At 42.9% G+C, this 16,039-nt stretch overlaps 1 protein-coding gene across 1 annotated transcript in view; it reads right to left on the bottom strand.

The window, feature by feature from the left end:
• The window catches only part of STAB2 (stabilin 2), a 152,992-nt gene that overhangs the window by 96,978 nt on the left and 39,975 nt on the right, over positions 1-16,039 (bottom strand). Inside the window, exons 11-18 of the mRNA XM_058568547.1 lie at positions 14,261-14,343; positions 12,245-12,394; positions 10,714-10,857; positions 10,087-10,143; positions 9,811-9,936; positions 5,285-5,338; positions 4,894-4,974; positions 2,738-2,890 (exon numbers count right to left, since the gene is read on the bottom strand). Coding sequence (XP_058424530.1) covers positions 2,738-2,890; positions 4,894-4,974; positions 5,285-5,338; positions 9,811-9,936; positions 10,087-10,143; positions 10,714-10,857; positions 12,245-12,394; positions 14,261-14,343 — 848 coding nt within the window. The remainder of the gene's footprint in view (positions 1-2,737; positions 2,891-4,893; positions 4,975-5,284; positions 5,339-9,810; positions 9,937-10,086; positions 10,144-10,713; positions 10,858-12,244; positions 12,395-14,260; positions 14,344-16,039) is intronic.

Here is a 16,039-nt window from a genome sequence, read left to right on the forward strand (position 1 = left end):
GACCTGCCCCTGAGGGAACACCGCAGCTGTCCACTTGTGTCAGGGACAAAGTATTAACAGTGGCCACACACTTAAGGCCTTCTTCGTTCTCCAATTAGCTTAGCTGAACGTTGACTCTCTGCCTTTCGGTCTCCCGTTCTTGCTCTTTTGGTTCTGAATTCAGGAGGAAGGAAAGGGGTGTGTGCCTCCAAATCTCTCCAGGTCCGTTCTCTGACCTTCTCTATTGGGCTCTGTGCTCTAGCAGGTAGACCTTGAAGGATGGTCTCCCGGCCTCCCTCGCCAGCTTCTTTCTGGTCTTGACCAATGTGAGGCACCAGCAGGATACTGGTGGGCAGGAAGAGGGCAAGGTCAAGGCATTTCTTCCCCGCTCCCTGTCTGCTTGGGCACCATCCCTACAGGCCTGATGGACCTCACTTCTTCCACTCTTTCAGCTCTCACTGGGTTCTGGTACCTCCAACCCCTCTCGCCGCCGACTCTCTGGTTCTGGGGTGGGAATGGTTTCCTACCATTGCTTCTTCTTGGATGCCCCAGCATAACTTGCTGGTTTCCTTAGCCCTGCCCATCCCTCTGTAGTAGCTTCATCATTAAAATCTCTTCATTTGAACCATTGGGATAAATTCTGTTTCCTGCAAAGACCCTAACTAGTACAGAGAGTTATTAATTAAACCTCTAAAATCCAAACATACATGCCCAAAGGCAGCTTTGGGTTTAGCCTGGTGACAACTGAGACTTCTAGAAGGTACTAGCTGCTCCTACTCTTTGCTAGCCCTAAATACTTTCCAGAGAATGCATTTGTCCTTTCAATAAATGTAACCAAAACCATCCTAAACCATGCAGAGAAGACAGATTTGACTTTAAACCCAGAGAAAATAGTAAAAGAAGACTCCATTCTAAGGCAGCTAATGGGAAGCTCTTTTCCTTGTGGAGCCAAAATTTGCGTTGTGGCTCAAACCCACATCTTGATTCTTTGCTTTGGGGAGATGGAGAACAAGCTTTTGAACAACCTGGAATAAAGTAACCCTACCACAAGGCAAGCAGTTAGGGCTGCCCTTGTCCCTCCCTAGACTTCCTTCCCTGAACTTGAATGGCAGCTGCTCAGGGTGGGGGAGCTCTGAAGGAGTCTAATTATTGACTCCTATTGAGTCTTTTCTGTAGAGGCCCTGTTTTCCTAGTATCTTAATCTTTGGGATGAGAGATGAGACTATTCTTAGCTGGCCTGTTCTGATCTTCATCCCAGTCCAAGCCAGGTGATATGCCTGCCAATATTTTTTTCAAAGAATGAACCAAATGTAAATCATGGCCAGGGACTGGCTGGGAAAGTGACTGAGGTTCTGCCCCTCTTAAAAGGGGTGCTGAGAATTGAATCAAATCCCCCAGATGGTATGTGACTGGCATGGAGGACTAGTACCATCACAACAGCCTAAAATATCTCAGAGTCGTTACATCAGTTAAGAAATCTGGAATCAAAAGAATCAGCCACAGTCCTGTGCCAGGTACTCCACTAGCTCTTTCCAGCCTTCATGACAAGAAGAAGAGGGATCAATGAAATAAAATCTACAAAATGAGGCCATTATTCCCTGTTCAATGCCCATGTTCTAAGGATATTGTGAGAACAATCACTGAAGTGTCCTGAAAAGAAAGACCCAGACCTATTATTGCTGCAACTTTGGGGTTATGGTTTCCATGGGAAATAAAGATCACATGTACAGCAGTGTTGAAATTTGGGGTGCTCTGAATAAAACTGGCTGAGCCAAAAAAAGTTGCTATGGAAACAGGAAAGCCCATTTCCTGTACACAAGCTCATAGGCAAACGGAAAGTTTGGTATTTGAAAAGAAGTACAGAAAGATGGTTGATTGGCCAGGCCAGAGCATCTACCTGAGAAGCAATTGTATTTTAAGTCCCTCTTCGAGAGAGTAAAGCCATGGGCCTGGAGCAAGTGACAGGAGAAGAAGAGGCAGGAGTCTGATCCTACCTCTTCTGGTGTAGTGGGTTGAATAGTGTGCCCGCAAAACAAGTTTCTTGTTCCCCCAAACCTCAGAATGTGATCTTATTTGGAAATCGATGCAAACTGATTTGGAAGTTTACAACTTATTTGGAAGTCTTTGCAGATGTAATTAGCCAAGATAAAGTCATACTGGATGAGGGTAAGTTCTAAATCTAATGTCTGGTGTCCTTACAAGAAGAGAAGAGGACACACAGTGACACGCACAGGGAAGAAGACCATGTAAAGACAGAGGCAGAGATTGGAGTGATGCAGCTACAAGACAAGGAACGCCAACGATCGCCAGGAGGCATCAGAAGCTAGGAAGAGGCCGGAAAGGATTCCCTCCTAGAGCCTTCAGAGGGAGCACAGCCCTGCTAATACTTTGATTTCAAGCTATTGGCCCCCAGAACTGTGAAAGAATAAATTTCTGTTGCTTTAAGCCACCTAGTTTGTGGTCATCTGTTACGGCAGCTCTAGAAAACGAATATACCTGGGCAGCATCTATCACTGTGGAAATTCCCCAAGGAACCTGGTTCACATTCCATGAGCTAGGACCTCAGGCTTGCCTGCCTCATGAAGATAGAAACCCCTCTGGAATGAGGAGGGAGCAGAAAATGAACAAATTAGCAAAGAATTTCAATATCCTCTTTTCCCCCAACTGAAACTCTCCTTGGCAGCTTCCTCAGAATTGTGAGAGGAAGGACGTTGTCTCCTCTGCGGGGCTGATCGGGGGACCTTATTTGCTTTCTTACCAGTTTTATCTCTCTCTTTGTTTCATCGCATCTGCGGGGCAGAACTGGGACGATGGAGGGAGGAACGAGAACTCCAGTCAGTGTGTAAATTCGGCCATTTTTGGCAGCGACTTCAATTTCTTCCATTGCCACACCATTTGCCAGAAGCTGTCCCTGGAAAGAAGCAATGACATCTTTCATTCTGCGCTGCAGGAGCACCAGCCATCCTTAGGCGAATCTGCCTGGTGGTGGCCTCTCTGAAAAGCCTTCAACTTCCCTTAACTTTTCACTGAGTGGAAGATTCTATTAGAAGGGCTTGGCTGACAGGGAAAGATGAATCTGTTGAATGAAGTTTTGACTGACAGCAGGTAAGGATGTCCTTGCAGAAATGGTCCTTGCAGATGCCAGACCGTAGAGGGGGTGTAACTATTCTAGCTCTACAATATATTTGCTATGAGACTTTGGGCAGGCTGTTTCACCTTTCTGTAGTGAAATGGGGATCCATTCATTCAAATACATTTATTGACCATGTATTAGGCTTTGCTTTAGGTGTTGGGGGTACACCAGTGAACAAACCCAGACAAGTTCTGCTTGTGTTGCAGGGGAGGGGGCAGAAAATGAACAAATTAGCAAAGAATTCCAATCTCCGCTTTTCCCCCAACTCTGCTCCACCGGCACTATTGATAGCAACTCCATCCTTCTGGTGGCTCAAGTCAGAAGCTCACGGGTCATCCTTGGCTTCTTCTCTCTTCATCTCCCATCCAATCTATCACCAAATTCTGTTGGGTCTACCTTTGAAATACCTTCAGAATTCCACCACTTCTTACCATGTCCCTGCTACCACCCAGGTCTGAGTCACCGTCATTCTTCTCGGGGTTATTGCCACCTCCTCCTCACCAGTCTCCCAAAATGTAGGTCTGACCACATCACTCCACTGCTCAAAATCCTCCAATGGCTCCTCATCTCACTCAACGTAAGAGCCTCTGTCCTTAGCCTGAGTTCTTAGGCCATGCATGACCTGACCCCCCCTCTCCTACTCTCTCTCACCGCCTCGACCTCCTCTCCTGCCTCTCTCCCTTTACTCCCTCTGTTGTAGCCACAGTGACTTTGCTGTTCCTCAAACAGGTCAAGCGTGCTCCTCGCTCTGTGCCTTTGCGCTTGCCGTGCCCTCTCTCTGGAACGCTTTTTCCCCAGATATTTACACTACTCCTTCCCTCATCTCTTTCAGGTCTTTTTTCTTTCACATGTTTTCTTCTGCATGAAGGATTCTTGGGCACTTTATCTAAAATGTCAGCCCCATCCCCAATGTCTATTCCCCTTCCTCGCTTTGCTGTTTTTCACCTTAGCACTTACTACTCTTTAAGATATGATATATTTTATTTATTTAATTTCTTTATTGTCTAGCCTCCTATTTACTAGAATGAAAGTTCCATGCAACCAGGGACTTTTGTCTGTTTGCTCGTCAGTCTACGTTTAGGAACTGGAATGGTGTCTGGCATAGAGTAGGCACTCCATAGATATTTGTTGAAAGGATGAGTGGTCATCATCATCACCATCAACAGTGAACCAACAGGAGACATAATCTCTCTGCTGCCTGACTTTTGCTGATATTACAACCCCAGGGAGCTAGCTGAATAATGCTGCCTTCTTTGAGTTTCTTAAATAAGTCTTGTTCCCTCCCACCTCAGGGCTTTTGCACATGCTCTCCCTTCTACATGGAACTCTCTTCTATTCATGTCTGCCCAAGTTCACCATAGTCATCCTTTGAAGCTTGGCCAAAGCATCACCTCCTCCCTGAGGACCTCTAGACCCCCAGATTTTCTCAGTCTCCTCCTGTTGTCTGCTCTCACAGCCCTCTTAACTTCCTCTTTGTGGCACTTATTACAATTGTAATTAAATAATTAACTGGTCATCTAATTAGTTGTTTAAAGTCTGTTTTCCTTGCTGGGATGTAAGCCTGTTTTTTTCACTGCCTTATCCTTGGCATCTAGTTCAGACTCACACATGTAGTTGATCAGCGGATATTTGCTGAAAGAAACAACAAATAAATGAAATAATTGTAAAGATTTTAAGCTTTACAATTGAGTTAGCAGAGAGGTAGGATAACCTGATGAATAATCATAAGCAGAGCAAAAATGCATGTGAGTAATGATAACAGTAGGAGAATTTTCACCTACATTGTTGGTGGTGTTAAACTGTATGATCTGGTTGGCCATGCTCCTAATGTGAGGGGTTGAAACGAGAGTGGCCACTTCAAGCTGCAATGAGAAGAGAACAATAGACGGAGACATTTAGAGCACACACAGAGCCCTGCTTTCATAAAGTCCCCACTGGAAAAAATAGCCTGAGATGTTATGAAATAAATAATGGGAGCTTTGATGTCATGAGTGTTTGTGGCTTGGAAGATTTCTTTGATAACGGGCTCATTATTCATGGCTGAGGATACGCTTGAGGGTACAGATAAAGGACAATGGTCACATATTTTCTAGCACCAAAATATTGCAATATAAGACTAAGTCAGATATCTTGAAAGCAGAGAAAAAATAGGCCAGGAAACGTGGGGCTAACCTGGGTAAATGGGACAATGTGGTATCTGATGAGTTCCAGAAGCTTCCGAGATCCCTGCAAAGGAATCAAAATACTTCTTTAGTTAATGAAGAAAGTACAACTCTCTCCTTCTTGTGGGAATCTCCTCAAATGACTTCAGATGCTTAGTCAAGAAAAATAAATCACCCATAATCTTTTTATTGGGAAGCCCAGGGTGAGAAAAATCCCATCACCCAAATAGCTAGCATTCACCCAATTCCTACTCTGTGGCAAGGGCTGTTCTGAAAACATATGTACATCTCATTTAATCCTCCCAACAGCCCTGTGAGGTAGGGACGACTATTGACTCATTTTCTGTGTGATAACACTGAGTTTCAAAGACATGTCCAAGGTCACAAATCTAAGTTGAGATATAAGCCTAATAATTAGCTCAAGCTCTCAGTCACTCTGTTCCATCACCTCTCTGAATGTCTAAGGCTACTTTCTGGATTTCCTATGGCAGCCTCAGTTTATGATTCATTCTCTCCATAAATAAATGTCTGCTTGTCAGACCACATACTGGTTATTTAGGAACATACAGTCCTTGTTAGTAATCTCTGGTCAGGACACTTTCTCCTTCTTCGCTCCCATGATACATGGTCATCTCCCCTTCAAAGTCCTTCTGAGATTTCTCATGCTTCAGAAAACTGAAGCAGCCGTGAAGAAATAAGAGGGTCTGGGGACTATAAACAGAATGAGCAGTGCCCATGGGGGTGCCCTGGAGCGAATGCACAGAGTCGAGGAGTCCGAGGACCACTCTCTCTGGGGGAAGAAGGAAGTGGTGGCGGTCTGCTGCAGGTGTCTGCAATCTCCCAGCTGAGTCAGAGCTGGGAGTTACAAGCTTCATAGCCCTTGAATTCTTCTACTTAAGTGGCACAGCCACAGTCACTCTGGCTCAGAAAAGTGAAGGATCACAAATCAAGATCATAATAACCGCCAAGAGGTTGACCATTCTAGAGACATACTCCAACAGCATGAAGTCCAGGTGGGAAGAAAGCCTTGCTGAACCTGAGTTCTATTCTCCCAGACTCCTCTCTGCCTGTGCCCTTGGTCTCTATGCTAGGGGAGTTGCTTATAAGTAGAGTAACCGCATATCCTGGTTTGTCTGGAACAACCCTCATTTACACCTATCATCCTGGTAGCGCCATTCACTTTCAGAAGCATCTTGGAGTAGATGATAAACGGTATGGCCACCATATCTATAAGCCAGTAGCACTATGTGCAGGGCAGGGTTACCAATAAGAAAGTTGAAGTTGACCACCTGTTAGCCGGTCCTGGAAGCGATGCTTTCTGCAGCCCTGGTTCTGTTCCTATGTGACTGTGAGCAAGCCACTTAACCTCTGGGTGTTAACTTCCCCTCACAGCTACTTTATGACACCCAGAAGTGAGGACTTGCAGGCAGAAGCAATGCTATTACAAGCTTGGATGCTCAGTGGCAGAAGGGGTGTGAAAAAGTGGGGACTGCTGGTAAATGTCAGACCAAACTGGATTGCAAACTCCAGGAAGGCAGGGAGTGGGTCTGTCTGGCTTATTAATCACTGTGTCCCCAGCCAGCACAGTATGGGGCATATGGCAGGCCCTGCATAAACATTTGTGCCAATAAATTAAAAAGAGGTCCTGGTCCACTGAGCTGGACCTCAGGAACCTGAGTTCTCATCCTGGTTCTGCTTCTGTGTGACCTTGAGCAAGGCACTTAACTCCTCTAGTCTCAGTTTCACTGCAAAATAAGGGGATTGGTATGGATCCCTTCCACCCTCTGATTCTGTAGGAAAGACTTTACCAACTGAATAATCTACTCCAAAAGCCTCAAGAATTAATTGGCGTTGGATCCTTTTTACAAGAAACAGGAGAATGAAAGGGACAAAGGAATTGATCAGCCTCACTCCCACCACTGAGTGTGCCTGCCGCCCTATCTGCCTAGTGGCTGTCCCTCGGTAAGAATTCAGCCCAGGATGGCTCAAGGCAACAGGATGTGCTTCCGGTGCTGTTGTTGAAGAGCCTTGTGGTGTGGTGCACCCTTTACATTACGAGGACATTCACTTCCTGCTTGCTGTTTTAGGTAAAAACAACAACAACAACAAACAAGACTTTTGGTGCGAGAGACAGAAAGAGAGAGTTTTTCTACCAAATTGTGAATATGACCTTGAACTCTGTAAATTCACCTCCCTTTGTCCCATTTTACTTGCAAGGTACTTGTGAATTGGCAAGGGCCAGTCTCTTGCTGGATTTGCCTTTATTTCTGTCTAGTTCAGTGATGGAGTTATAAACTGGGGCTTGTAATCAGTAGCTGTGGTCTCTGCGGGGATGGGATGGCTTGGGGACTGAAATTTTGCTTCAGGGAGAAACAAAGCTACACTGGAAAAGAAACATGGCATTCCCAAGTCAGAATTCAAAACCATTCTTCTAATTAAACCAGTTTATTTTCCATTTCATTGGCATAGTCGATAGGGACTTGACTGTCTCCAGCTGAGGTTCTTCCCTAAAAATAAAGCTAAAGGATGCTATTAAGATGGGTGGAGAGACAAGGAGCTTCCCATAAGTCGAGAAATTTTAACCCACACAGGCTCTGGATCTCAGAAAAAGGCAGAAATGATCGTTCCACTCCTCACCTAGAAATTGAAGTGGAAAAACAGTTTTTGACTCAGAACAAAGAGACTTGAAGTTGTATATTTGTTGTGGGCAGAAGGATACTACCTTTGAGAGAAAGGAGATTGAGATCCAGGAGCAGTGGTGTGCTGATAAATCAATTCTATGGGGGGAAAAATAAGCCCTGATTTATAGTGTTGGTCAATTTCTATGGTGTAAATCACCATAGGCTGATTTCAAGTTACCAATGTGATCTCATTAACAGAGCTGGGAAGAGAGACACACAATCTTATTTCCAGAGCCTGAGTGAGCCAGCTCCAGCCATCACTGGAAGGAATTAGAAGGGAGGAGACAAAGAAGAGCTTTCTGAGCAAAGATGATTGGCAGAAAAGCAGGGAAGTTAATTTTTTTCTATTCTAGTTGAAAGGTTTTGTTTTAATTTTAAGTGTACCTGATTAGGTGTCTGAGAACTCCTTTATTATTATTTTCTTAAAAATCTGAATCAAATTAGAAGCTATGCACTCACAGAGGCCATATAATCTCAGGATTTTAATAATTTCCCAGGGGAGCAACATCACTTTTTTAGCTTTAAAATTAAGTATGAGTGTGAGTTCTAAAGAGAGGTAGAACAGTTTTTCTGCAATAGCTAGGTTTCAGAAAACTTGAGCGTGAATCATATTTTTAAAGTAACATCCTATGTTGAAGACGCTGGGAAATCTAGCATTTTAAATAGAAACCTGTGGAAAATCCTTTAATATGTTGAACATCTTTGTAATGTAAGAGATTACCTTCTGATTTATCTCCTCGATACATATTTTTTTCATCCAAAGTTCTCTGAAAGCAAGATATCCTTGTAGATATCTGAAAGTATTCTAGAAAGGGATCTATCCATGTGAACCTCTAAACCATACAGGCAACGAGTTTCAGGGTTCCAAAAACAGTATGGCCTGGGCTACCGGAGTTAGAAAGTTGGTGCTTACCAAAATGTCTATTCCTGGGCCTCATTCTAGTGCCATTACATCAGAATGCTTGGGGTAAGGTTCTGGAATCTGCCTACTTAATAAGCTCTATAGGTGATTTCTAAGCATACTAAAATTTGGGAATCACTACCCTAAAAGATCTGGATCCCCCCATTTGGTATAATCCACACTGATCTATATGAGGTCACAGGTAGTCTTGCCCCATTGCCAAGATGGCAGCATGATTTCAGGGCTTTGGAAGAAAACTTGTGGCCCTTCATATAATTCCACCATTTGACATTCTAATGAACAAAATTCCATAATCAGCTATCCTACTCTTCAGTTTAAGGCTTTTATTTCTGGGAGAGGAAACATTTTAAATGGTTTTAGTCACTTACACCCTAGTGTGAAGGAGTAAAAAATCTCCTTTCTAGAGGAGAATGAGAGAGAATTGAAGGCTTATAATATATAAGAAGAGGGTTATTATGGAGAGAGATGAAAGCAACAGAAAGGAAAGGCTGGAGCATCTAAAAATGACATTAATTCATTTTCAATTTAAACCTAGACCTGGCCCAGAATCATCTAGTTTAGACTTCATTTTCTAAGTGGTTTTAGAGTTGCAGGGAACTTAAAATACTAATTTTGCTACTGAGAAATATTAGAAAAGCCAGGAAAAATCAAACCAACCATTTAGACCTGGAGTTGCAAATAAATTTTATTTCCTGTGCCCAATCTGATTGACTAGTCATAGCTACTTGGAACTCTATTGAGGAGATTGAAGCCACCTCCAGGCTTATTCCAGAGAACTGTGATTGATTAATGATGTCTGCCTTGGTTGTGGGAGAGTAGTTGGTGATATGTGTGTTACTTATTTGCCATCCCTAGTTTAGAAAAAGCTTGTATGAACACAGACTGAGGCGGTGATGCTGACATGATGCCATCAGAGTGATTAGGATACAATACCTCTGGAGAAAGAAGGTAGTCAAGAGTGCCATCCTTCATGTTATTCAATGCTTCATTACTTGGAACAAAAATGGTGTATGGTCCACCAACCCCATCTTCATCTAAGGCATGTCCCACATTGGTTTCCTGCATTTAAGAAATGAAATTTTGTATCTGCAACCTATCTCAGACAAATATTTGAAATAACCCTCAGCAAGTGTTTATAATTGACACCCTGCTAATTTTACAAAGGACTGGGCATAAAACATTTTCCAGAAATTCATGAAAAGTACATACCTCTAATAGAGATCTGAATGTGCTGTATCTTGGTTGAAGCATTGTCATTATGGTTTGCTAAAAAGAGACATTTTGCTTACAAATCAGTAAAAAAGTAAATAAATAAAAATAAGGTAATTTAGGAATTAGACACCCTAACATTACAAGACTGATGACAGAGTTTATGTGTAAGTGTGGATAGACATAAAAAGACCTGGTCAACATTATACAAATGTTTCCTGTCGTTATTGAAATAGTAGTTCAGCCTTGCATGTCCTGAAGTAGACTTTGGCCATCATCAAATAGGTCAGAGGGAATATGTTTTATGCAAGTGAGGACCGCCCTCCTCCATAAAGCATGAAGAATAAATTTTCACTGGTCACTGGACTGAATTGTCAAATGTGGTCATAGCAAAGGTCGCAAAATCAAAATCTTTCCTACACCTGCTGCATGCCTTTCTCTCTGCAGAGGTACCCAGAATTCTATTGAAAACAGACAAATTATCCCATCTTCCTCTTGGTTGGGGTCCTAATATAAATAAAGGACAAACACATAGGGCTGGCATGCATTTTCTTCTTGGATGTGACCCTCCAGGGAACAAAGGAAGATGGATTTGGGTTGACATCACTATTACCTGAAATATCTCACCTCAGTGTTGCTCTTAAATGTAGGCGCCATCTTGTCCATGGCTCTGTCGAGGATGTGCAGGAGGCCATTGGAAGCAATTATGTTCCCTTCTATAATTTTTACCTTCTTTTTGCCTCCATAGAGTTTAAGCTTTAGTTGATTGTCCTAAAATACCAAGGAAAAATAAAATAAAATTAATGTGGTGTCCTTGAAGGAGTGAGCACTGTGGACTGGAGGTCAGGAGTCCTGAGTTCTTGGGTTCTGCCATTTATTGGCTGTGTGATCTTGGATAAGTCACTTAACCTAAAATGGGGATGATGATATCTGCATGGTTGACTTCATAGGGTTTTCATTAAGACCAAATGAGATAACATGTGAAACTGCTGATGACGATCACATGCTAAATGTGAATAAGGCATTATAAAGCTCTTCCCCCGTAGAGTACAAGCTCTAAAAGAGCAAAACTATTCAATTTAAGGCAAATTCATTACCTACTTTAGTGTTTTACACAGAGAAGGCACATAATAAAAAATATTTATTGAATGAATAATTGAAGCTAATTCCTTCTTCCTCTCATGTGGCTCCAACAAGCTACAGACTTAATAAATATTGTTGAATGAATGAATGAATGTCTTTGCGAGAAGGGAAGCCACATCTTCCCCTATCTATCTATCTGTCTATCTATCTATCTATCTATCTATCTATCTATTTATCTATCTATCTTCTGTCTATCTATCCATCCATCCATCCATCCATCCATCCATCCATCCATCCATCCATCCTCACATACATAGTACAAAACAATGGTTAAGGATTCAGGCAGACCTTTGAATCCTGGCTCTGGTACTTACTGTATGACCTCTCAGTTTTCCCATCAGAAAAACCTATTTCACATGGTTGTTGTGAGTCTTACAGAACGTAAATAAAGATTTACCCCAGTACCTTGTGTGGAGTAAGTGCTCAATAATCTATTTACTGATATTTGTGAAATGCAACAGTATAGGCAATATTTTTCTGTCGATTAATCACTTGCGCTCCAGCTCAGTAAAGTCACAAAAAGAGTTAGTGAAAGGGGAAGAAGGTAGTTTTATTTAAAAAACAAAACAGAACTAATGGCATTCAAAGAGATGGAATGTTAAGTAGGAGAGGATGGATAAACACCAGCAATCTAAAATAAACACAATCCATTTCCTTTTGTAAGAGGAATGCTGATGTGGCTTTGTGCTGACGCTTCCAGGAAACAGGTTTACTGCAAAGTTGCTCCTTCCTGCTAGCAGTTGAATGACACTTGCCTTGAAAACTAATTCAGACCAGAGCAAAATCCAACACTTCATAACCTCCTTTCCGTAACAGTCCACCCCCCTCCTACTAAACCCTTTCTGGTGTTGCTCTCTGTTCCTTCCTACGTAGCAAAGTGCTTTGACAAACAAGGAATAAGGAAAGAAGTTCTCTGTAACCTTTCACGACCCCCAAACACAAGGAGAGACACGGCTGTGGGCGTTGACTCAGTGGACAGTTTCATTCTGGGAGTGACAATGGGAGAAACCCTTACCTTATCACCATTGAAGATTTCCCCGGACTTCCCAGTCAAGGTATAGAATGTGTCTATGTTACTCATGCACTCGGTGTTCATCTGCCCGGCAATTATGTGGAGTTTCACAAAGTACTGAGCAGCCTCGTTATCCATCAAAAGCTCCTTCACCTGAGAAAAGAGAGCTGGTTCCTTCAGTCTCCACTGTTGTTTGAAGGAGAACACGAGGTTTGTGGTTCACGCTATGGCTCGTTGAGTGTCAAAGCCATCAAAGCCAGTGCATCCTAACTCTGGTCTGGGCTCTTTCAGATACAGATGACTTTCCTGGAGCGCAGCTGCTCTTGCCCAGGTCTTAAAGGGAGCAGAAATCTGGAGAGGGGATATCCTCAGACCACAGGAGGTAGTCTAGCTCAGGAACAGACATAGTGGGGAGAGCACAGGGCTGGGCCCAGAAGGAGCAAGGAGGGTGGCAGGCACCCAGGAATCATCTTTTTTTAAAATTTTAATCATATTTTTTATTGAGGTCACATTAGTTTATAACAGTATATGAATTTCAGGTGTATATCATTATATTTTGACTTCTGTATAGACCATATTGCGTTCACCACCCAAAGGCTGGTTGCTGAGGAATCATCTTGAGCTCAGGAAGTAGATGGGAATGAAATGTGAACTTATGTGAAAAGAGAGGGTAGAGTGGACTGATGGAGCTTTTGAATAGTAAAATTAAGATTTTTGAAGTCCATTGGACCAAATCTACATTTTGTCAGTATTATATTGCCAACAATCAATCAATAGAGACTTGTTACTGACTCTGTGTAAACTTAACCCATATATTAAACAAGATACCACAGGCAAAGTGCCCAGCCCAGAGGCATTCAGTATTTACTAGTTCTCCTTCTCAACAGGACATGTGAGTGCATCTCTGAAGATTAATGATAGATTCATCTTGGACACATGAATGGTGGTGGCATATTAGGGTGAGAGAGTCTGGAACTTACTGGGTTTTAATTTAATGCAGCAAAAATCATTATCACAAAATCTCTTGGATTAACATAAACTAATTTTATACAAATCAATATGTCCGTTAGCTACATTAAACCAAATATAACTATCTCATTGATGCCATTGCGATAGGACGCCTCCACCGGGCACTATGAGTTTCATTTCCACTAGACGACAGTATCTCTCAGACAACAGCTGCTCACACTGAAGAGAACAATTTTCTTCTGTTTTTCCCTATCACTGTTACCATTTATGATGATTTTAAAGAAACAAATATCTAATCAATACCTTAGTTTAATTCTTCCTGCAGGAAGTGATAGGTTTTGCATTATGCAAATCTTATTTATCACATGACTACATTTAAGAACCCTGAGAGATGACCCTTGAAGGGGTAATGATTGGAAGGGGGCATCAGAGGGTCTTGTAAGGAGCTGGTAATGGTCTTGCTGGATACACAAATACATTCATGTTGTGACAACTCGTGTTGTGCACTTAACAATTTGTATACTTTCTGTAAGGATGTTATATTTGACTATTTGTGACAACATGGATGGACATTGAGGGTATTATGCAAAGTGAAATAAGTCAGAGGGAGAAGGTCAAATACCGTATGATTTCCTTCATTAAGCAGTAGATAGCAACAACAATAAACAAACACATAGAGACAGAGATTGGATTGGTGGTTACCAGAGGGGAAGGGGGGAGGGAGGAGGGTGAAAGGGATAATTCGGCACAGGTGTGTGGTGATGGGTTGTAATTAGTATTTGGGTGGTGAACATGATGTAATCTATGCAGAAATAGAAGTATAATGATGTACACCTGAAATTTATACAATGTTATAAACCAATGTTACTGCAATAAACAAAAAATTAAAAAAAAAAAAGAAAAAGAAAAAAGAAGTTTACCAAAAAAATCACCATTATCATCAGTAGATTTAATTTTAATGGAGGTTTTCCACTTTAAATAAAAGAAGGTACTGACTACTAAGGTTTGTTTGCATTAGCCCCTCTGTGTAGGGTTATTTTAGATACTTACATTGAATCCTTTCAATCCCTTGTCTGTTGGCAACAGCACAGTGAACGGTCCCAGGTTACTTAGTGGCCAGGCATAGGCTTTGTCTTAGGAGTCAAAATACACAAAGAGAGAAGACAACAAATGGGTCAGTGGCACATGAGGAGTAGAATTAGGCAATGGCCTTTGTGGTCCGCTTAGGCCCTCTGACTCAAGAGCTTCTCTGAGCTTCTCTGTTCTAATTGGTATGTGCAGGCCCTTGGTAAACTGGGAAACTCTCTAAGAATGTGAGGCACCATGATGCCATGGCCCCCAAAGGTCCCTCATAACTGTGTGACTTTCCTTGCAGCCACAGTCTTGGTTTCAAGGATACCCTGGAATGAGATGTTCTGTGAGGGTCATGTGACAAAATCCTCAGACAACGTCAGCAGGTCCCTGACCCTGTGCCGCATTTTCTGAGCCGTCGCCATCTCTGTCAGCAAAGATGCAGCCCTTGTCCCATCCAGGGCCAACTCAGAAGAGCCTCATGCTTCATTTAATGCTCTGCTATTGCCATCTTAAAATGCTTAATAATTTTTGAACAAAGGACCCCTGCCTTTCCATTTTGCACTAGGCCCTGCAAGTTATGTAGCTGGTCCTGTTTCCATGCCCCTGGAGAAGCTGTGACAGCAGGATGGGTTCTGTTCTGTGCTCTCACAGAGTAGGCAATGTGTAAGCCTACTCACACTCACTTCTCATACAGCCCTTCATGAACGGGGCAGGTAAATGGTCGACCAGACTTTGTCCAGGGAAACAAGCCAGGGTTCAGTCTGCAAAGGACACTCTCTCCCTCCTCATTTGGTATTCTAAGAGTTCTTAGAAGACGGCTATGAGGAGCCTGGCAGATTGCCCCGAGCCCTGAGCCGTGCCAGTAGTGCTTGACTGCCTGCAGGATGTCTTGGAAAGAGCAGGACATTTACGCAGGATGTACGTTAAGATTTATGCTGAGAACACAGCATTGACCCATGGCAGACACTCACTTCTCTATCTATGCTCTTTCTAGGAAATCATTTTTGATCTCTAGTAAATTCTGGATATTGATATTTTAAGGCTTCTGTTGACTGGTCAAGTCTGTGTTTTATTTTCTGTCGACTTGCCAAATTTGTGTTTTATTGAAAATCTTGTCTAATGCTGCGATCAGCTATAATACTTCATTCTTAAGGGAGTGTGGGGTAATGACCTCCAGGGGGCATTTGGACATGGAGGGGGGTGTTTTAGGCTGTCACCCTGCCTGGAGGCTTGGGGAGAATGTGTCACTACAAACGATAGTGGTTGGGGAGTTGATGATGGTGAACATCCAGCAATGTGTGAGATGGTCACACGCAATCAAGACTATTCCCAAAATTCAAACAGCACCTCTACTGAGGAACGTGGATACTACCTCAGGGTCTCAGTCGCTCTCTATTCCCAGTATGACCTGCCAATCTCGTTTCACATTTGGAGGACCCAAGGTCAAGGGAAAGGGGATGGTCTCCATCTTCACATCAATAGCTGCCCTATGTCACTGTTGTTGCAGAACTGTTAATCTATGGGGGCCCCAGAATCCTGTCCTCAGCTCTCTGCCTACTAACCGTTGCATTGCTGGATCTCTTGGCCCTAACTCCTGCCTGTCTCATGGAAATAGCTCTCTGTCCTTTCCCTCCCACCTGCGTGGCCTCTCCCTAAAAGGATTGATCCCAGTAGACAAGTCTTGCCTCGCCTGCCCACCCTTTTCTGAAGGATTGTGTCTTGCAGATGCCCTTGCCTGAAAGAGGGCTGTCCTTT

Source organism: Diceros bicornis, chromosome 25 (genome assembly GCF_020826845.1).
Source record: "Diceros bicornis minor isolate mBicDic1 chromosome 25, mDicBic1.mat.cur, whole genome shotgun sequence".
Classification (NCBI taxonomy): Eukaryota; Metazoa; Chordata; class Mammalia; order Perissodactyla; family Rhinocerotidae; genus Diceros; species Diceros bicornis.